We start from the raw sequence: 24,183 nt of genomic DNA on the forward strand, positions 1-24,183 counted from the left end.
CCGGTGTAGGTAAACGCCGGACACAAGCCGAAACAACAACGCGCACTACTCCGACCGTTTATCACCCGCACAAACGCAGCGATTCCAGGAAGGCAGCAACGGCACAAATTACCGCAAGACAATACCAATAAATCCGACGCCGGAATGGATAGCACTTTATAGTACGCACAAGTACTAGCCAGGAAACGGAAATAAGCGTCAAAAAAATTGGGACCAAAAAACTCCCCGAACAGTAGACACCAAGGAAATATAACGCCAAAAAGTAGGCACCAAAAATATATTTCCTACAAGTTTGCACCAACAAACAAGCGCCAAAAAGTAGGCAGTGTTATTTCTCACTTAGAAATTAGCAACCACAAGGAAAAACTCAGGAAAAATAGCCTAAAGTGTATCTAAGATATACATAAGGTATAGCTCTCTTTCTCCTTTTCCTCCACGTCATATCGTTTTTCTCTCTCGCGGAACGAAAATGCCCAAAACGTTGCATGGGCTTGAAATTTTACTCCCCATTCTCGCTCGTCCATCGACGCCTAAGAAGTTTCACTTCAAAAAAGGCCCAGAAGTGAAATGGTTTTTTGATAAACCATATAAAATTATAAAATATTTGCAGTTTAGGCTTAGCTTGTCTTTTTGTGACAGCAAAATATCGACCCCTTTGTTTCAAATGTTTTTTAAATAGAATGTATGAATTTTGCTTATTACTTAAATTTGATCACATTCTTCACATTCTTCACATCTTATAGTTAAGTGCGTTTAATAGTATTGCATTCACAAAATGCACACAACAAATATATTTCTGTAAGTATTTTCCCTTTAAATGCTCCTTTTTTATTTGCCGAGCTTCACTCTGGCCAATTCTAAGCCAGATTATGGTGGGGGTAGGCTTTGAACCACACAATCATACAACAAGAGTCAACACTTCTCAAGGCAGTATCAATCTTCCGTATTCCTTCCCAAGTGATGTACTTTCTATTTAAAAAAAAAAAAACTTCCGCAATTGCTAGTGTATGAAATGGGTTTTGACGAAAAGGACACGGAAAAGAATTGCACAAATAGTCTATGTTGAGAATACGCAAATGCAATCAATTTTGCTTCAATGATTTTGTGCAACAACAATTTCGTATAATTTTCTGCTAAGCACTGGCTTTTGGTTTGCTTCTTATTCACTATTTCGTACATACATATACATGTATTTTGTTCTCAATTGTTTGTCATTTGATTTTGCAAATGCTAGCTGACGTTATATATTACTAAAATGTTGCGTATACGCAACGTCGACTGTTGTTATGTATCTACAAATGTACGTATGTTAGAATGTCTGCAAAATATCTTGTTTCTAGTTAGTTGTGGGTATTTCTGTACGCATGTATTTTATAAGATTTTATATATGGCATATATATGTATGTACATGCACATGTACAGTGGCGCGCATAACTGAGCGCATGTTGGTTTTTTTTTTTGGTATTGACAAATTTTTCTGTTACTTTTTGTTTTAAGGAGACAGATCATTTTTTCGAAGCAAAAATAGTAGGAAAATTCACCCCAAAATTCATTATTTTAAGCATTTTATTCCGCGATTTTTTTCCATCTTTTTTTTAATTCATATAACAATTATGACATTAATAAACAAAAAAAAATTTTGGGTTTTTGTATTCAGGTCACTGACGCCGATGCTACAATGCCCGCCGATTGAGAAGCCCCGATGCGACCTTCCTGGAAGAATTGAGTGTACATCCGCCATTTTAAATGATTAAAATAAAAATAAAAATTTATATTATTTTAATGTATAAATAAACTGTATGCCATTTTTGAAAAAAATATATTGACTTCCTCATTTGAAATAATTTTAATGAAAATCAGGGAAAATATGGCCGTTTACTGGTATCTGTTCTCTTAAATACTGTTAACTTTTAAACTTAATAAATAATTTAGAAAAAATCAACAAATTTACATATAAATTTTCAACTTTTAGTCTTTTTATAAAATAACTGCAAATTTTAAGTGGCTAAAAAATCGTTTGGATTTTTGATACTAATTTCTTGACGACTTTTTGTACTTTATTCCATATGAAAATGAATTTAGCTTGGAAGAAAATACGTAAGACCGTTGATAAAAAATGTAGAAAGCATCAGCTGCAGTGTTTATGCATTGTACTTTTTATAAGAAAAAAACAAGAACCGTCAACAAAAAAAAAATATTTTAGTCAGCTCGATTCCTTAGGTTTCGGTTATAGGAGTAGAAGGTCGACGACCTATCAAAGCTTTGTAGTTTGCCAAATTTTCGAACAGTTTCGTGAGTATAAAATCAACCTGCATGTCCTCTTTATAGACTTTTTGAAAGCGTTTCCAAAGTGCTCTTATTTACAACGGAAATCGCCTGACTTACTCAGAGTTGAAACAGGAGTAAAGCGGGGAGACGTTTACGCCCAATCTGTTCCTAGACTATTCAATTAAAGATGTTGATCCATCAGAGGCTATATTCACCAAAACTTCTCAAATATGGGGCTTACCTGATCATCCCCGCGAGAATGATGAATGAAAGCAAAATGAAATACATCGCAAGGCTTAGGACATTGAGAAAAGCGCCAGACCTTACAATTTGTGATAGTAAATTTGAAAGCTTGGATCAAATTAAGGGATTATATACCTTGTGAGCCCGAAAAAATGGACGATTGTCATAGGTTTTTTTTTAAATATGTTTTCGAACTTTTTTTCAAATGAGGCATATATCATACTGAAAGGAACTCTCGAAGAATACATTTAGGTATTTTTATTTTAAAAAATGTTATTATTTATTGTTGATTTCCGAAACGCCGTTTTTTAGAAGAGGCTCGCGGTGATTACGGTAGCGCATGAGCGGCTCAACTGAAATCAAAAAAATTAAGTGATTATTGTAAAAAAATGTTTTTTAGTGAATCTGAACGGTTTATTTACCCAAAAACAATTTTCTCAATATGAAAACCGCTTTGCACCAAAAAACGATTTTTGAGGGGTTGAAAAATTAAAAAAAAATAATTCCAGCAAACTATGCAAATATTTATTAAAAGTGAACCGTTCAGATTCAAAAGGTTATAACTTCGCATAATTAAAAAAAAAATTTATGCAAATCGGTCAAATAGTTTTTGATAAATAATGAATGAACGAATAGTACAACGATTGTTCTCCAAGACTATGTGCAGACTGCAAACAAAGCATATTTTGCCCACGTTAAACTGTTAAAAAGCAAGCTCTTGACTAGAGGAATGAAAATCAGAATACATATATAACATACTGATTCGATCAGAAGCAACACATGGATGTCAAAATGGAGGCCGAAAGCAGATTACACAACTAAGCATATTGGAAAGAAGAATACTGAGAGAAATTCTGGATCAAGTACGAGAAACAAATAGTCTCTTTCGCATTAGATATAAAAACGAACTAGAGGAATACCTACAAGACGAAAACGTCAAGCGGTTTGTTAAATCGCAGCTCATCCGATGGCTAGGACACGTTTGCAGAATACCAGATGAAATAATACCTCTCAAAGTTTTGGATGCACGCATTTACGGTGAAAATTGAAGAGGATGACCGCAGAAAAGATGGTTAGATAACATTAAGGACGATCTAGGAAGCATAGGAGCAACCAGTTACCGGAGTATGGCTATGGACTGAGATGCATGGAGAAAAATTGTGCAGGAAGCTAAGGCATGGCAAACATGTTCACGGATGACTCGAAATTAGACGGAAGGGTTGGTGGGGGAGTATTCTGTAAGGAGCCTCCCATCAAACTTAGATTTAGGTTTCCGGAGCACTGTAGTGTTTTCCAAGCGGAGGTATCCGGAATTAAGGCAGCGGTGGACTGGTTGCTTACCTCGGTAATTACCGTTAAAGGGGGGGGGGGGGGGGGGGGCTGCGTAAGGGATAAACGCTAAAAAAAAACACTTTTATTAAAAGTTGTTGCATATTATAAAGTAACACTTCAAGAATATTTGGTAAAATTTTCATGTAAAAATACTGCAAAATGAGCGAATGAGAGCACATTTAGGTAGACGTCTTTTCAAAAATACATTTTGCAGTAGAATCATCTGAAATCAAAAAAATCGAATAATTTAGTTAAAGTATGAGTTAAACGTTTATTTTGACGATTTATTTTCATTTTCAGCCATTTGGTAGTCGTTTGAAGTAAAAAGTGATTTTTGACGAAAAAATGCCGCCATTTTGTAGGTGTAAAACCACCTTAATATAAAAAAAAATGGCGAAAAAAAACGTTGGGGGGAGGTTTTTTATATGTAAAATATGTGTGCAAAATTTCAAAAGGATCGGTTGAGTAGTTTTCAAATGCCAATGACTACGCACTTTAAAAAAAAAAGGTTCGAGAAAACCGCGTTTAAAGTTTTAAGTTATGAAAACGTCAAGAAAATACTTTTTTCTCTCTACTTACACGGAGTCGTCGATTCCAGCACCATAGAGTATGTTTCCACTAGCTTTGTCATTGTCTTCAGCATCTTTTTTAGCAAGTCTACGAGCTATCCTGCCCTATTTTTGCCGCACTGTTTACATTGAACTAGCGTAGATAATGTATTAAATACCAACAAAAAATCTATGATTCGGTAATGTTTTTCAGTGTCTTCCGGTACGCTATTAATTGTGTTAACTTTGATTTTTTTCGCGGACGCACCGCTAGTGTCTAAGTCACCCTCCTGTTTTTTATTCGGATTCGGTCGTTTTTTTGGTCTGTCTAAACGAATTCCTTTACGTTGATCTTTTCTAGTTACTTTAGATAATCTCGCCATTTTAATAAAACTACTTACAAAAATCTACAATACTAAAGAAAAGTAACAGCGTCGCAACCGTTCAAGTCAGCGTCGCACGACAAACTGATGCTTCTCTCTGCTCCCTTTGAGATTTACAGTTGTTATATAGGTATAGTACATAGTTTGAAGCATCAGCAGCTGTTATTGAATACAAAAGAATGTACTAGAAATATTTTTGGAGCAATAGACAGATACAAAAGTATACCTGAGTCCGCACGCAGGTATACGCTTGTAACGGACTACGCGCGCAACTGCTGCGTCTCGGCAGATGTTTGAGGCGGCTCGGCTTTATGCTCTATAACTTAAAAAGTTTTGCTCGGATTGACTTAAAATTTTAACACGGTATTTTTGAAATGTTTTACTACAATAACATGCAAAAAAAATCGATTTTTATCCCTTACCCCCCCCCCCCCTTAAGGAAGTAAATATTTACTCCGATAGCCAAGCGGCAATTAGGGCCTTGGGCTCGTTGTTAGTGCGTTCGAGGTTGGTCGGGGAATGTCTGGCTCCTCTCTCGATTGCATCCGAATACTTCGAAATCAGCCTCATTTGCGTTCCCGGTCACAGCTGCATAGAGGGAAACTGCTGGGCTGATGAGCTGGTTAGACAGGAAACTTTGGATATGGTTTCGTCGCGAAATGAGAGAATTGGGGTTCCCTTAAGAACCTGTGGTCTGCTCCTGGAAAGATGGGCCTCGAGTCAACTCAGCGAGCGCGGGGATAGTGCGCAAACGTGCAAGGTCGCGAGATCCCTCTGGTCACGAGTAGATCGGGCACGCTCGAGGGAACTCCTAAGGCTAACAAAGCCTTAGCTCTCGAATTTGGTGGGCATCCTTACCGGACATTGTCCGTTAGGTGTTCATGCGGTGAGACTTGGGATTGCCTCAAGTCCATTCTGCAGAATCTGTCTGGAGGACAAGGTGGAATCATCTCAACACTTTATTCTCAGCTGCTCTGCTCTCGTCTGGCAAAGATTTAGACATCTGGGCTCTCATGTTTTCGCTACGCCTGCGGTTATAGCGGGTCTAAATATCATAAATTTGGTGAAGCTAATCAGTAGCTTGTTGCGGCTAACTACGAACGCAAATCAGCCACCGTCGGCGTCGTCGTAAAATGCATGGTCCTCATCCTCTAATCCCAAGGCTCCTTCTTCCTTCCCTTATCCTTTCTCCTCTCCCATGTATGTCATCACAACGGACGAATTATCAATATTTGTTCAAGTGTGCCCTAAGCTAGGGCAGCCATTGAACCTAATCTAAGGCTCACTCTGAGCTGTAGTCCCATGCATGATAATGATGATGATGCTTTAGGCACATAAAAACCGCATTTTATTGTTTCAAAATTCATTAGGGAATAGAACTTCATACTGGAAAGGTTTCTAAAAATTCAGATAAAAAATTTTAAGTTTAGCTGAAAATTTGCAGAATTTTGTTTTAGTTTTGTATAAAGCTTGAAATCTTGATGTTTTGATCAAATTGCCGTTATTAAGCTTACATTTATGCGAGGAATTTACCGTTTTTTCCGATGGAATTTTTTGCGTTTCTTTTTTTGTTTGGTGTTTGGTGTTTTGAAGTGGACACAAAAATAGCACATTTTAACTTGAGCAGCAAATTTTAAGTTTTGTTTCAGCAATTTTTAGTATAATTTTTTGTTTCTTAAATAAAATTTTACAGTAATTACTAAAAATCGGACGTGGAAAACATTGCACGCCGGAGAAAAGAGCTCTTATGTGTATACCGTATGAGTCAAAACGGAAAAAGCTATGCAGAAATAATGATCGCAATTATAGACAATAAAGCCCCAGGACTGGATGGAGTACTCAACATTGCCCTCAAAAGGGCTGTAAAAGCGATGCCAACCGTGTTCGCCATAGCTTAAATGATGATGTGCTCTCGGAAAGTGGTTTATAATGTTCCTAATTTAGATAAGAAAGATTCATCCAACCAAGAATCTGGTCTACAAGTGTCCAGAAAGGTTGTACGAAGGCGACTTAACGAAGCCCAGCTGTTTGGCCGCATAAGCAGAAAAAATCACTCCTCTCAAAGAGACATATCAAAAATCGACTTGCCTTTGCAAAAGCCCATAAAGACAAATCTATTCAGTTTTGGAAAAACGTTCTTTGGACCGACGAAACTAAAATAAATAGGATGGGACTAGATTCGAAAACTATTGTACGTTGTCCAAAAAATCAAGTGCTAAATCCTAGGTTCACAAAATAGACGATTAAACACGGCGGCGGAAGCATCACGGTTTGGGGAGCTTTTTCCCCGACATGGTGTTGGGCCGATTGTTCGCGTGGTTGATAAAATGGATAGATTTCAGTATCTGGATATACTCCAGAATAAAATGGAGCCATCTGTGTTTGAGTTTATGCCATTAAATTGGACATTATGTAGGACAATGATCCAAAGCATACTGCAAAGACAGTGAAACAATGGCTCAGAAGAGAAAAAATTAATGTACTGGAATTTCCGGTGCAGAGCCCTGATCTCAATCCAATAGAAATTTTGTAGAATGACGTTAAGGTCAAAATCGCTAGCAAAAATTGAAAAATGTTGATGATTTGTGGGCCGCAGTTGAGGAGGCTTGGTACTTGATTCCAAAGGAAAGATGCCACAAACTTGTAGAAAACATGGAGCGACGACTTGAAGAAGTAATCAAAAACGGTGAATAGAGTACAAAATACTAATCTGGTAAAACAATATTTTTACTTAACTATCTGATTTGTTTTGTTATTCCAGCTGAGTGCTTCAAAGCTGATGCGAATGTCACAGCTTAAATATTATACCCCCGCTTTCGAGATATCTGGAACTCGGAGATAGCACCATCCGAATGGAAGGAAGCGATATTGGTAAAATTGCCCAAAAAGGGGAACTTGTCGGATTGTAACAACTGGAGGGGTATAACACTGTGGCCGGCAGTTGGCAAAATATTTAATAAAATCATTTTAGACCGCATTGATGAGCCAAGCTGCGTAAGCAACAAGCCGGATTCCGGAAAAATCGTTCCTGCACTGATAGCATCAACACTATGCGAGTGAGATTTGAGCAATGTATTGAATATAATACCACCCTATATATGACATTCGTGGATTATGAAAAGGCATTTGACTCTGTGAAAAGAGAATACATATGGGAAGCCTTAAATAGGTTAGGTATACCGAGGAAAATCACAAATCTAATTAGAAAGAGCTACAATGGTGCGAATTGTAGGGTTCTTCACAATGGAAAGCTCAGTGAAGCTTTCAGTGTCACTACTGGAGTGCGATAAGGGTGTGCCTTGTCCCCTTTGTTATTTATCGTTGTAGTGAAATAAATAGGCACGTAACGCATTCGCTAGGCTTTGAAATATATGGCGCTCCAACAACATAAAAGCTTGCACAAAGGTTAAAATTTTTAACGCGTGCGTTAAGTCTGTGCTGTTGTACGGATCGGAAACTTGGCTTGTGACATCGGCAACGAACGTAAAGCTGCAAGCGTTTACAAACAGGTGTCTGCGTAATATACTTAAGATATGCTGGCCAAGAGTTATAACAAACGATGAGCTCTGGAGAAGTACGCACCAAAATAGCATCAACAGGGAAATAGAAGAAAAGAAAATATGGATGGATAGGGCATACTCTGCGAGCGCCTTATGAGGAAATACCGCATGCCGCTTTGACTTGGAACTCGCAAGAAACGAGAAGCAGAGGCAGACCAGTGATGACTTGGCAAAGGACTTCCCACAATGAAACTGCAAAACAGTTTAATGAACTGAGATTTATGTCTAGAAATAGAAATATTTGGAATACATTTGTTGAACCCTTAAGCTCCCAAAGGAGTATGGAATAATATATATATAATTATATATAATTGGCGCGTACACTATTTTTGGGTGTTTGGCCGAGCTCCTTCTCCTATTTGTGGCGTGCGTCTTGATGTTGTTCCACAAATGGAGGGACCTACAGTTTCAATCCGACTCCGAACGGCAAATATTTTTTTTTATGATGAGCTTTTTCATGGCAGAAGTACATTCGGAGGTTTGCCATTGAATGCCGAGGGGCGACCGCTATTAGAAAAATGTTTTTATTAATTTTACTTTCACCGAGATTCGAACCAACGTTCTCTCTGTGAATTCCGAATGGTAGTCACGCACCAACTCATTCGGCTACGGCAGCCTGGAATAATAATAATAATAAAATCTAATTTGTTTACTATTTTTGCTTATATTTGGAATTTTTTAGGATGTGCTATTTATATGTCTAGGAGGTTTCGAGAGTTATCAACGTTTTTGTAAATTAACTGAAATTCTTTTTGACCATTTTTTTTTGTTTTAAAGTGGAAGTAAATAAGTTTTTTATTTTTTATGTTGCTTTTTTCCCAATAAAAAATAATTATTTAAAAACATATTCAACTCTTTGCTTTCAAAGTCTAACTGTGCTATTTATATGACCATGGCTGTACATGCACATGTGTACATAGAATAATGTGCGAATGTGAGCTGCCGTGATTGCTAGTTTGCATTTTGCTTCTTTAAATTCTAATGCACTTCCGGTGCTTTGTTGCCGTAGCTGTCGTATAAATACAGATGTATACTACGTCTATGTATGTGTGTAGGGCATGCGTGTATGTTTGTAGATATTTTAAGAATGTAGGCATGTAAGTATTGGTGTGTATGTGTAAAATTAATGTTTTTCATGCTTTGGTTTGATGTCTCATTTTTCTTGATATATTTTGTAAATTTTCTGCATTGCCTGAAAAAAATTTGCTGAAATTTTACGCTTGGGGACTCTGTTCAAGTACAGATTTTCCTCTTTATTACCAGCAACATGTGGAATATGAGATTTACTTTTTGCTAATATTTTTCTGTACCTCGATTTTTTACAAATTTTATTTTTCTGGCAATTATTTCAATGATAAAGTGAGCATTGTAGCTTTGTTATTTTATGAAAAACAGATTTTTATGATATTTTCCCCAGATGTAAGTATATACCTATGTATGTGCAGTTTTATTATAGCGTAGGTAGGCAGGTAGACGCATTAAATTTATTGGAATAGGGGGGACGCTATGTCATATGTGAGGGATCGTTTTTTAATTATATTGAAGGTTGGAGAAAATACATAAATTAATTGCACAAAAGCAAACAAATCGAAAATGTTGTGATTTAAAAATGAATTACAATGTTTTACTAAAGGAAATTCGTCATATGTTTTACCACCGATTTGCGTTAAACCCTTTTTTTATGCCATATAATCACTGAAATTTTCCAATAAATCTTTTAAAGGCCAAGAGAGAATCATGGAAAGACTTCTGTGGCAGTATAGAAAGTACAAACGAAGCGGCTAGGCTCAGGAAACTGTTATCGAAACATTCCCCACGCCCAATTTAATTCGCAAAACTAAAAGAGACTGGACTGATAGTTGGGAAGAATCACTACAAGATCTAGTCACCACGCATTTTCCAGGATGCATAGACTACTCAGATCACGATCCGCAGATAACGTAGCACACATCTCGGAAGAGTTTATTACAATCAAAAAAATAGAATGGGCATTAAACTCCAAGAGATGAGCGATCTTTAGGTACCATGGGTAAAAGCGATATATGTACACAGGATGTCTGAGGCTTAACTATATACCTGTTATCTGGAGAGAAGCAAGGGTTGCCCATATTCGACAGACCCGACGGATTTCGATGACTCTTTGGGCCCATTCCAATCGACGAGGCTTGTCCGCAGGCAACAATCTTTGCGTCAATTGAATCTTATACGGGAATAAATGCGGATAATTCGTTGTAAAGTGGTCCGAGCAATGCCCAACTGCTGAGAACGGCGGTTTTGGAATGTCCTTGGCGACGACTCAACACTGGCCCGTACAAGAGCAATATTCTCATCCGATCGCCTTCATCGGTCTTGATTCGGCCTCTTTGGATTAGAAAGATCATCACCAGTCGAACACTTTTCGTACAAACGTTTAATGGTGTTCTTAGAAGGCGCACTTTTCAGATTATTTAATTTTTTATACGCACGTTGAGTTTTCACAATTGACTTCTTTTGTTGAATGTAAATTTCAACAATTTCGAGGCACTTGCGTGGCGTGTACTGTTCCATGGTAAAAATTTGCTTGGACTGACGCTTCCAACGCGGAATGTTATTAAGCAATCTGACCTCTTTGTCAAAAGATACAGGGTTGCCAGATGGGTCCGTCGAATATTGGCAACCCTGTATTTATACCGAAAACGGGTAAGAACAACCCGATACTCTCAAAGGACTATAGGCCCATTAGTTTGACCTCATTACGTCTGAAAACGCTTGAGAAAATCCTTGGAATTCCAAGCTTCACCGCATGAGTACCGCTCACCCAGTGACCAGTGAACACCGCAATGAGTTCGGAAATTGAATGGAGGGGGATAACCATCACCTCAAGCGTTCTGTTTCTATCGTATTGGGGCCATAGGGTTTTCGAAATAGTACACGATGAGACAGACCTCCATCTGTCTTGCTCTTTTTTAGAAAGAAATTGTGTAGTTTCCCCTTAACAACGGTGAAGGGGACACCGATGTCTGAGAAGGGGCCAGCTGCAGCCAGTTCTGTCGACGCCTTCCTGGCAAGCTCATCGGCAATTTCATTTCCTTCAATATTCCTGTGCCCAGGAACCCAGATAAGGGAAATGTTTCCTGCACATTCGAGACGTATAATAAACTAAATATATTTATATAAAAAATTAATGAAGAAAATTTTGCGAAATATTTGCGAATACAAATTTGAAAATATTGCGAATTCTGTAAAAAGTTGAAGTGACTTAATCGTATTCTTGCTTTCATATTCGTCTGCACTAATATTAAAACTTCTATATTTGTATGATTTTCGGCTGCTGATACAGGTCATGTCACATTATTGCTTAATGCTGAGTTTCCGAGCAGTAAACGAGGGACTTGCTTTCAATTTCTCCGCCTGTGACTTTTCTATGCTGTATAGCTTTTTTGCTTCAACTGGAAAATTTTGGCTTCTGGGTTATTACTAATGTTTCTATTGTTAGGCTACTGCGCACAGCGACCAAAAGAGATCCATTGTGCAAAGCCTGCTAAGGCACCCTGTATTTTTGAAGGCTTTTTCAAAATTTTAGCACATTCTGGGGTTCATTGTTCCATAATTTATATAGACGCAAGGCTGTTTCTTGCCTAGTGTTGGACATTTACAGAATGTGTTCGGAATTTTCAGTGAATCGGTTGATGCTGGTCTCAAAAGAACAATTTTGCTTAGGTGATGTCTCAGGCTACAGTAGTCTGTAAAGTAACCAATGGATGCTTTTATTGCATTCAGTGGGGTGGAGACTGCCACCAACCCGGCTAAGTCTAGTGTCGAACCTTTTCTTGCTAGCTCCTCCGCTATCTCATTACCCCGTATGCTCCTATAACTTGGAACCCATATCAGAGAGATTTCAAGCTAACGACTAAGCAATTTCAGCTCCTCTCTACACTGTAAGACTAGTTTGAATGAAATGGAGTTGAAGTCTAAGGCCTTTATAGCTGCTTGGCTGTCTGAGAAGATAGCTACTCTTGCACCAACTTCCTTGTAGAGTTTTAGTGATTTGCCTGGTTCTCTGATCGCTAAAAGTTCTGCCTGCAACCCGCTGGCCTAGTCAGGAAGACGAATTGTCTGAGATAGGTTGAGTGGCTCGGAATGAAAGCCAGCTTCCACACCACAGTTCATTTTAGAACCATCGGTATAGATTTCGTATCACCCATTTACTTTCCCTTTGCTCCATTCGGCTCTCGGTGGAAAACGTACCGTAAAGTCTTTCTTGAAGTTAAGGTCGGGGACTGTGTAGTCTGATCTGTTTTTGGGCAGCGAGGGTCTCTGTAGGAGGATCTTACTGTGTCCGTACGACCTTGTTGTCCAGCTTCCTATGTCTCTGGGTCTCACCGCGCTGCAAGTAGCGATTGTTTTAATGTGTAAATCTAATGGTAGCAGTTGAGTTAGTACATTGAGCGCTTCAATAGGACTGGTGCTAAGCGCTGCTGTAGTTAAGACACACGCTGTTCTTTGTATCTTGTTCAGCTTAGTTTTGTTGTATTTCTTTTCTGTTGTATTTCTTTTCTGTTGTAGGCCACCAGACTAGTGCCGCATAAGTTAGTATTGGCCTTACAATGGCTGTGTAGGACCAATTGGATAGTTTTGGTTGGAGAGCCCATTTTTTACCCAACATTCTCTTACACGTGCAAAGTACTATATTCGCTTTCTTAACCCTGTACTCTACGTTGGACTTCCAGCTGAGTTTGGGGTCTAGGATAACACCTAGGTATTTTGCCTGTTGGGTTCGCGTGAGACCAACGCTGTTTAGTTTTGGGGGATTAAAGTCTGGTACCTTGGTTTTCTTGGTGAATAGCATCAGTTCAGTTTTTCTCGGGATTACACTTAAACCACAGTCCGTGACCCAATTGCTGAGTAATACTAGAGCTCCTTCCATAATCTCACTGATTGCGGTTGGAAATATTACTGAAACCATAAGCACTATGTCATCCGCGTACGCCACTACTTTAATTCCTTTTGAAAAGTGGCAGGTAATAGGCCACTCGATTTAAGCTCTAGCTTATTCAGACAACGAAGTTATGCTTCTCTTATAAATACTAAACTTAGGTAGTATACAATAACCAAGAATCGATCATAAACATTTAACTGACTTACTGTATGTTAACCCTTCAGACGTTACCACGACCACTATACTTTAAATCTTGCCACTGCGGTAGTGCACCGGACGGTGACCTCCAAAGAGAATTCGCTTGAACGCCTGTCGAAATTCCGGACTAAATATCGTGTAAATCACCGGATTCAGCGTTGAATTAAAATACCCCAGCCAGAGGAATACCGACGCTATGCCATCGTTAATCTCGCATGTTTCGCATAGCGGCAATAGCAGCGCCATCACGAAGAATGGCAGCCAACAGATAACAAAGGCACCGGTGATGATGGCCAATGTTTTGGCCGCTTTCCGCTCACGTTTCGCTTCGAGTGTCTCCTTGCGCTTCGTCACTTTGTGCACGGGATTTGCTATGCTGGATAATGGTTGCTGATACTTTAGCTTGGGTGTTGACGGCAGTTGGCAGGAGGATGCGGCCGCCAATGACGTCGCTGTGGGCGCTAATGGGTGCTGGTGTTCATCATCGCCAACGCTGCCTGCGGTGTTGACGATTGTTGGTGTTTGCGGCGACAGCGCCGATATGGAAGTGATTGTGGTGGCATTAGAGGCACATGCTGCCGGTGGTGCTGTCTTCCCGCCACCCGCTGTTGTCATGTCAGTTTGGTGCTGCACTTGTTGCAATTGCTGCTGCAATTGTGGATCTTCCAGCACCTCAGCAGCACCATTAGCAACAGCCACTGCTGTTGTGCTGCCATTTATCGCAGGTGGTGTTGAGGTTATGCCGTTACTGTCGCTTGGCGCTACTATGCATACTTTTGTTGTTGCTGCAGGCAATTTATTGTTTTCTATTGTTGTTATTGTTGTTGTTATCGTTACATCTGAGGCTATGGCGGTTTGCGTTGTATTTGTATTGCTACTGCCTTTATCTGGTTGCTGTTGCACGGTAGACGATGATTTGGATGCTGCATGCTGTTGATTAGCTAATGCTACCAGGTGGGAAACAGTCGATATTTGACTAGTCGAAGTGGTTGGAATCTGTAAGTAAAGTCGTAGAAAGGAGAATTAATGGAATGTAATAATGAAATGTGCAAGTCTTTCAGCTGCAATGGAAAGCAGTGATAAGAAATATAAGTAAAAAAAATATATACAGGGTGGGTCATATAGCGTTTGCTTTTTCAACCACATTTTTTTTTTGAGAATGGTAACACAAAAGGCATGTCAAATGTGTTCATAATTTACATAAAGGTTTGACATTTACGAAATGGGACGCTATACGCTTGAACAAAATTGGGAAATATTGAAAACCTATTTCCAAAGTGGTGAGTCTTCTTCTTCTTTTCTGAATTTCACATCGGTGGCTATGTCAATAAGCAAAATTGTCGGATTTGGGGCTCAGAAAATCCACATCGTTACTGTAGAGAAGCAAATGCATCCACACCGAATCACTGTTTGGTACGGTTTTTGGTATGGTGGCATCATCGGGCCATTTTTTTCGAAAATGAGCGAGGAGCCACGGTAACAGTAAACGGCGACCGTTACCTTGACATGCTCAACGAGTTGTTTCCAAAAATTGAAAAGGAGGACATGGACGACATTTAGTTTCAACGGGACGGTGCAACTTGTCACACTGCCAAAGTTACACTCGAACTTTTGGCTACCGTTTTTGAAAACCGAACAATCAGCCGAAATTCCGATAACAATTGGCCGCCTCGGAGCTGTGATTTAAGCCCGTTGGACTATTTTTTGTGGGGAGCCGTTAAGGACAAATGCTATGCGCACCATCCAGAGACGATTGATGCTTTAAAATACGAGATCGAATTTCCATTCACGAAATTAGAGCCCAAACAATCGAAAATGTGCTTAAAAAGTGGGTTAATCGAATAGCCTACTGTAAAGCCAGTCGTGGCAGTTATTTGAACGATATTATTTTTCATTCATAAATGACAATGTTCAAGGCATATTTGGCAGCATAAGTGCACTAGCCTGCCATCCCAGAGGTTGAGGGTTCCAATTCCACGTAAAGCACGGTCCTCACACTTTTCCAAACTTACTTTACTTTCTTAACTTACCTACTTTCCTAGTTTCTATAAAAAAAAGTTTCATTCCTTATCCTTCCAATCCTTACTTCCGCACGAAAGTCAGCGCATTATTTGAATTGTGGCTGCTAAAACAAGCAAAATAATAAAGAAAAAGACACAGTTACACATTGCATCTGTGGCGCCAGCAAGAGGAAGCGGGCAGCCGGCGTAATAGCGCAGACACACCAAATTTAGCGAAGTCCTCAATCATCTGTGTGATCCTTCTGCCAGAAGAATGTGACACACAGATGGCACTTCAAGCAAGGCGTTGTTCCCAAGCAACGACAGGTGGGCACTCCCAGTACTTAGGATTGGTAGCGGCAGGCTAATCACCTACTCTGTGAGAAAGCAAAATAGAATAACGAAACCAACGCAAGACTGAGTCTTGTCGAACCCTATGCTCCCGAGTGGAGTGAACAAGGAAAAAAGGTATATTTGGCTGATCTGCATAAATCTCGCATGGACTACAAGGGTCCGTAGTGTTATTAGTGTTGTTGCAGTCGGGTTAAACATACTTTAAGCTTTTGTCAGCAATATCCTTCAGAGATGAAAAGTATACCGATCCCAGGCTGTTGTAATGAGTTCTGCTTAGAGCAAAGAAGGTGTTCTAACGTACCCTTTCTTCTTCACATAAGTTACACGCGTCGTTCTGGACCAATCCCATTTTATGTGCGTGATAATTTTGAGGTTCATTCAACGTTGAAAATTTGAGTATGCAGTTTTTTAAAGTGGAATAAGTGACATAAAAAACAATTTTTTTTAAATTTTTTCAGAAAAATATGTCAAAAATAAAAATCAATAAAAATGAGTGCAAAATACTGGTTCAGCGAAGCGCTCGCATATGTATTAACCTCTTACGCCCATTTGTAAATCTAACGAGATGTCGCTACGTAAGCAGATGCACAGCATTTTTCACTGATTTCCTGTAAGTATTTGAATATAAATCGAAAAGTTATGCAAACCCTCTTATAAAACGGTCAGGGATTACTGAGTCACTGAGTCATTATGTCAGCTGTTAATGAAACAAAAAGAAAACACTCTGAGTATTGGGGTATTTTTCATAGTGGCAACAAAAAAATTTTTTTCCAAAAATTTTGAGCAATCAAATTAATATTTTTTGAGAAAAAATGTTTTTAAGTTGTACATATATTTTATTCAAGGCGAATCTATTAAAGGTTGGAAAATCAGCTGAGTTGTTTTTTTCTTTCGCCGTTTCCATGTGGCTGTCAGCTCAGAATGAAACCAAGCGAATTCATTATTTGTTTTCTAGTTTCTCAATACTTTGCTTTGACAATCAAACGTACATAACATTGTTGTTGGTCTAGTGCCACCACTTTTAATGAATGTGCCTTGACTTTGTCCTACAAAATTAAAAAAAAATAAATAAAAATGTTAAAAACAACTGAAGATAAACTTTGGAAAATTTCATAATAAAATATTTAACATTGAAAAAATCTCAAAACTAAAAAAAAATGTCTCAACATTTTTTCAGTCTACTTCTTTTTATACCCGAACCTACAAATTAATCGATTTTCAGAAAAACTTAAAAATCTCGATGATTGATTTGGTCGATTTCACTTGGCATGTCTAATTGGCATCGGTGCGGCGCATGAAAAAAACGACTGACATTCTTTGTTGAATTTGGTCTAAAATCGTTTAGGCAGTTAACGTGCAGATCAAGGAAAAAAAATAAAAATAAAAATTATATTTTATGATACCTTGTAAGGCACTCTAACACTGCTGGACTCAAAGCCGTTGTAAAGGACAACAAAATATTTGGCGATAAATGCGAATGACGCGTACTTCAATATTGGAGAGAACAGCATTGACAAAGTGATCTTCTTTCAATATCTTGGAAGTCAATTCACGGCAGATGGGGTATGCAAAAGTGATGTTTTCACAAGGCTGCCGAAAGCCCGAAACGCATTTGCTAGTCTCTCATTTGCTAGTGGCTGTCCAAACAAATCAGCGTGCAGACCAAACTTCGAATCATTAATTCAAATGTTGAGTCTGTACAGCTCTAAGCGTGTGAAAAATGTTTTTATCAGCAGAAACCGTTCAAAAGCTGCAAGTGCTTGTAAACCGCAGCCTGAGGTATATCCAGCGCATTTGGTGGGCAGACAAGCACTAGACTGGGTCAGCGGAACCGAGACATACATAGGGGCTCATGGCACCGTTGTATCGAAAGTGAAATAAAAGCTGTGAACAAAAACCTCACGTGCCAGCAAGTAAAAGCAAAATCGGGGAATAGAAAGGAGTGGAAATGTTTTACTTTGGCCCTATGCGCCGCAACGCAGCTCGATGAGTTATGTTGAGGATGAGACTATTACATATATCCTTAGGGGTGCTGCTGTGTTCAAGAAGAGGAGAGTGCGCTACGAGTAACAAAACACTGATTTCTACAATTTTCTTTATTTCTAATTCGATTTTGAAGTTAAAATTAATTAAAAAAAAAACACTTCAGGTTTTTGATTGTCATATTTGGATTGCCATATTTTCATTTGTGAAATAAATTGAGAAAAACGAAAAAGCACAAAAAGCAAAAACAAAAACAATTACCGAATGAAATAATTCTCTCAAGCTCCAATATGGTTTAATTACCTTTGCAAAAGTATAAAACAGCACCTATGCATGCAACAATCCACATATGAGCAAACCATTTGCCGTCAAACCGCAACCAAAAGCTACTGTTGGCCACTCATTTGTAATATTTCCCTCTCTTATATGCACTAATTAGAAATTTTCTCAAATTAGTTTCTCATTAACAAATTCACGCAAGGACTTAACTATTCAAAACATTCACATACCAATTAAAAATGTACGATTTGTTGGCCTACAAAATGCGCCTATGAAGTACAGAAACTCGCTCACGACAGACTTACAAATGTATGAGTAATAGGGTTGTACATTTTTTCTATTTTTGCGATCGCGGAATTTTCGGGATCTCACTATCGTAATCTCGGGAATAGTTACGGGGCATAAATATTCAGTATCTTGCAAAAACTTAACACGAAAAAAGTGTATCAATACTAAACGGCGCTGCATTTACTCTCAAACAACATACAAAGTAAAGGGTGATTAATTTAGAGGTATCGGCGCTTAAATCGCAGTCGATGGAACGATGAGCTGCATGAGCTTTACGACGGCATAAACATAGCGTATCGAATAAAGATCCACCGGCTACGTTGGCTCAGTCCTGTCGTCAAACGCTTCGGCTCTGAAAGTATTCGATGCGGTACCAGCTGGAGGTAGCAGAGGAAAACGAAGACTTCCTCTATGTTGGAAAGATCAGATGGAGAAGGATTTGCCTTCATTTGGTATATTCAACAGGCACCGGTTAGGACGAGAAAGAAACGATTGACGCGTTTTGTTAAACTGGGCCAAAATCGCGTAAGCGGTAATCGCGCCAATGAAGAAGAAGGAGTTTAAATTGAAATAAAACAACGAGGATTCAAATTGAATAGGAAATCTTTATTACTTTTGTGTAGAACATTCGTGACATTTATTTTTTACAGATAATTCCTTTCAAATGTTGGCCGCAACTGCGCCGTAATTCGGCCATCCATAAACCCAAATTTTGAGTGACTCGCTGGAGGACTTCGGTCGGTATCCCGTGAATAACTTTAGTAATATTGGCGTCCAATGCCACAATGGAAGCTGGTTTATCCAAAAAGCAAATATAGTTTATATACGCCCACAATTAAAAGTCCAAAAGTGTGATATGACATATGAAAAGGATATGATATGATTGGTGGCCAATCCAAAGGTTCGAGACGAGAGATAAATTGCTCACCGAAACGACGACGCAGTAAATCCATTGTTTCACGGACTGTATGTCAAGTAGCACCGTCCGTCGTCTTGCTGGAATGAAATGTTGTGGAGATCACGGACTTCAATTTCAGGTATCAAAAAGTCGTTTAGCAAGGCGCCAGCCTCATCTTTGAAGAAATATGGGCCGATGATTCCTTCAGCCCATAAATGGCACCAAACGGTTATTTTCAATGGATGTCGAGGCTGTTCTTGAATGGCTACCGGTTGCTCTTCAGCCCAAATACAGCAATTTCGCTCACTGAGCCAAAAATGGGCCTCTCATCGCTGAGCGCCATAAGTTAGCTTGAGCGCGCGATGAACACTTTTCACAGAGCGTTGATTTTCATAATAAAATTGTCCGATTTGTAAACGTTGTTGAGACGAAGGTCTTTCCATGATAAAAAGTCAATGAATACTAAAAAAATGTATGTATTTACTTTGGCGGTAGTTACGCGTGATCTGTCAAAAAAATCCTATTGGAAAAAGTACTTCCAATATGGACACCCTTTAACTTGGGGTAGTACTAGACAGCAAGCTGTGGAATCGAAATGTGGAGGAAAGGGTGAAAAAGACCAATAACGCCCTCAACGCATGTGGTGGTCAGACCAAATACTACACTATGGTACTCCAGTGTGATGGACCGTGGAGAAAACAAAAACAAAATATTCATAAATTGCGCCTATGACCAAGATGCAGCAATTAGTTGCTTTATGCATTACGGGAGCACTAAAAACGGCTCCAACGGCGGCCCTCGAATACGTACTTCAACTACCACCGATAGATCATTTTTGCAGAAAACCTTGTAGCGGAATCTGAAGGAAGACTAAAAGCCCTAAAGGAACTTTCAGCCAGGACCTATGGACATAGCTGAATAAACCGGAATAATAGAGTTCATATAGACTATATAGCTCCGGCTATTAAAGGGAAAGGAAACAAGTTCGAGATTTCTATCGTAAAAGAAGGATGGCGTAAGGGCTTTAAGAGCCGAACGAAATACACTTACACTTACCTTTTCAAAAATAACTAAGTCGCAAACGGAGTTTACGGATACCGGATACCTTCCGTAATAGCCAGCCTTACTTACGTACCTAGAGCTATGCGTAAGTGGACATGCCCTTCTCTAATGCTCGTGGGTTCAAAAATGAATGGACAAATTAGTAAAGAAACTAAAGAAAAATATTCGAAGGAGCTCGGTCCCTCCGCTATAGGGTCGGTAGAAGCATTCAGCTCCTAGAAAGGAAGAGCGCCGCTGGCCAATTCCACTTCAGCCCCCTCTGTATCAGAAGCCAAGCTTAGTGAAATTAGTACAGAAACTTAAGAAAAATGTACTTCTGCTATAGGGCTGGTAGAATCTTCAGCTCCAAGAAAGGAAAAGCGCCCACTATGTCAGAAGCGAAGCGTAGTCATAGGGTGGGTACAGCTTCCAAGGCAAGCAAGCAACTGTAACGACAAGCCCAGGCTAGTCATCCAGCTAGGGTTACTGTTATCCCCGTCAGCAATAACAGTAGTTCTCAGGTGCAGAAATGGTCTGTTATCAGATTGTCGAATCCATTCAAAGCAGGATATCAGGAGATGCGCAATTCCGACAAGTTAGTAACTAAGGTACACTCGACTGCGTCAAATGAGGCCGAGCTCAGCAAGGAAATGCAAGAGACTATTGATTTGGCAAAGGCAGTACTACCCACTTTTCAAATTAAACGTTCGGATACTTTAAAACGTCAAAGGTCAGCTTAGGGCAAAATTTCGTAGGCAAAAAACCCACACCTAATAAGAACCGCAGCATTAAAGGTGTTCTCGATGAAAGTGAGCCCGATGGTAAAATCCCGAAAAATCAGTGGAAGTGGGTGAACGCTGCTCTAACTAAGATTGCCCGAGAGGTAGTCCGCAGCAAACCCGTTTCGAACAGTTAAGAATACTCGCAAAATGTTTCTCTATAGATCTACTCTGCGTGCCGGGTCATAGTAACATAGAGGGTGACAGTAAGGCGGATGAGTTAGCTAGACGGGGCTTCTCGCTCCAAATTACTCAAGAGAAAGTTGCCCTCGGTAACATGTAAGCTGCAAATAGGTAGACACACCAATAATTGCTGGAGACAATTACATACCTGTAGCATTAGTAGCTAGACATACCCAGAATGGGAGATGGGTCGCACTAACAGTCTACTTAAATTTAATAGGAAAGGCTTAAAAATATTAGTAGGAGCCCTTTGTCTTATAGGAAGGCATGCCAGTAGAATTGGCGCACCATATTTTGACTTTTGCAGATGCTGTCAGAATGTAGAAGAGGCAGAGACAGTTGAACACTCTTAAGCGGGTGCATGGCTCTATGTAGAAGAAGGTAGAATTTGCTCGTATTTTGTGGTTGACAGAAGCTCAAATATTTTTTAATTCATGTTTGTTGAAAAGTTAAAGCCAAAGCTAATTACAAATTATTTGCCTACAATCACGGGATTTTCGGGATTTGTAATTACTCATTTGGATTGTGATTGTAGGCAAATAATCCGTGATTTTCAGGACTTAAAAAATACCAAAATCCCGGGAGTCCGGAATGCCGGGATTACCATCTCTTATTGGTGCTTATGCCTACGAGTACTTTGTGCCTTACATTGCTATAGTTGAAGTTCAATTTTGTGCACCGCGCTTTAGACCAAATTAAAACTTACTTTCCATTTTGTTTGCCTCAACTAGTTGACGAGCGTGACAGTCGTGGCCAAAGTTGGTGCCAACTTATACGCTGCCAAAGTCGATGCTGAAGTTGTTGGCATTCGTTTCGTCCTCTTTCACTACAGTTAATGCCCTATTACGTTCATACAAAACCATTCATATGCAGGTGCGCGTGCTAGTGCAGGTGTGTGTGCCTCTAACTATGGTAAGTATGTGAGCTCTCTCACTATACACTTATGAAAGTTAAGAATAGGCGCTTTATGCTCAATTTTGGTGGAGAAACACCACCGTTCGGAATTTCTTGCTACGTGGTTGTTATGTGTGCGAGAGGGTATGAGCGTCTGTTTGTAAATTAGCATTTTAAATGAAAGCCGGGCATACAAATAATACAAATGACATTCATAATTTTACGGTCGAGAAATTTTCTAATATATTTATCCACTTTATGCATAAATTATGAAGCTCAATTTTATAGGTAATAAATTTTGAATCCAATGATATGAAAAATTCATTTAGAAATTTTATTATGGTATTTATATGCAAGTGTATGTGTGAACATGTATAAGTACACTTTAACAGTGAAAAAGATAAGAAAAAGCAACAAAACATTAATATTTGTTGTTAACGGTAATGAATACTCGTACTCGACCGCGCACTAACTGAGAGGTTCTATGCTTGAAAGGACTCCGAATTGAGTGTGAGAGTACGAGCAGGTTTTGTAGGTTGCGTTTTATTACCAAGGTTGCTGTTTTTGTAGTAACTTTTAAATGCAATACATTTTAGTAAATCATATCTTATTGAGTGGTTATGTGATCTTTAACAATAATGACGGTGAGCCTCTGACCGCTGCGCAAAGGAAAGCCTTTTAAATAATGTTTCCACTTTGCCTTCAAAATTGAAATTTGAAAAAAGGCAATCCAAGAACCTTCGAGAGATTGGTAACTCCTGAAACACTTAGGCAAAAAAGCCCATTGCATTCAAAGCTTTGGTAAGTAAAAGGGATAGATAGTTAAGGGGAAAAGCAGAGAATTAACAGCGAGAGATAGGATAGAATATAGATAGAGACAGAGGCAGAGACGCCTGATGCTATAATCATATCAAAGTCTGAAAACACTACGTATGCTGACATTCTGCGTAAGGTAAACACATCGGACTATCTCAAGACTCTCGGAAGAAGATGTAAAAGCAATCCCCAGAACAGCTAAACAGGAATTGATCATAGAGCTTAAAGGGGCACCGTACGGAAAAACATCAGAATATCAAGCAGCGATTGAAGATGTTCTGAAAACCGCAGCAGAAGTGATGGTTAAAACTCACACTGTAACAGTACAATACAGAGATCTGGATGAGGTAACCACTGCAGAAGAATTGTGTGACGCGCTTCATGCCCAATGCAATATTAAACGTCCAGATACAGTGGCAGTAAAAAGCCTAAGAACGGTGTACAACGGTACACAGACGGCCTTTGTTGTCCTCCCAGCCGGGCATGCGAAAAGGGTGTTAGAGGTTCAACGTGTGCGAATTGGATGGGTGTCATGCCGGGTACGAAAGGTCGATTCTCCTAAGTGTTGCTTCAATTGCTAGTGATACGATCATCTTGCTCAAAAGTGCAAGGACTAAATAGACAGATCAGGACTCTGTAGAAAATGTGGTCAGGAAGGCCATAAGACGCTTACGTGCGAAAATCCTGAATAATGTGCACTGTGCAAGGGCAACCATGCAGCTGGCAGCTACAAATGTGCGTTAGTTAAAAAGGCGCGAAGAGAAGCCATCCAATGAGGGTTTTACAGCTTAATCTCAACCACTGTCAAACTGCCCAAGAACTTTTGGAACAGACCATGCAAGAGCAGAAAATAGATATTGCACTTACATCCGAGCAATACAAAAACATTGAAGGCTATTCCTGGACGTCGGATGGTTCAAACAAGTCGGCGATTTGGACAATGGGACATGTTAAGCCGCAGAGCGAAATGATGACTGCTAAATACGCCTTTACTTGGGTTAAGACGAAAGGCATCTATTTCTTCAGTTGTTATGCTCTACCGAGTCTCACTGCAGAAGAATATGAACGAATGGTGACAGCCTTAGCATTTGAGGCACGTGGCAAGCATCCAGTACTTATAGCTGGCGAGGCAAGAATGCCTGGTCTACTACCTGGGTCTACTACCGTACTAAGAGACGTGGCAGAGTGCTTTTCCATACGTATAGCGCTGATAAGGTA

The 24,183-nt window shown here is 39.4% G+C and overlaps 1 protein-coding gene across 1 annotated transcript in view; it reads right to left on the bottom strand.

Moving 5' to 3' along the window:
- LOC129244070 (5-hydroxytryptamine receptor 2A-like) overlaps positions 1–24,183 on the bottom strand; it is a 181,492-nt gene that overhangs the window by 14,483 nt on the left and 142,826 nt on the right. The window contains exon 6 of the mRNA XM_054881685.1: positions 13,459–14,446. Coding sequence (XP_054737660.1) covers positions 13,499–14,446 — 948 coding nt within the window. The 3' untranslated portion in view covers positions 13,459–13,498. The remainder of the gene's footprint in view (positions 1–13,458; positions 14,447–24,183) is intronic.

The sequence above is a fragment of the Anastrepha obliqua genome, chromosome 4 (assembly GCF_027943255.1).
Source record: "Anastrepha obliqua isolate idAnaObli1 chromosome 4, idAnaObli1_1.0, whole genome shotgun sequence".
Classification (NCBI taxonomy): Eukaryota; Metazoa; Arthropoda; class Insecta; order Diptera; family Tephritidae; genus Anastrepha; species Anastrepha obliqua.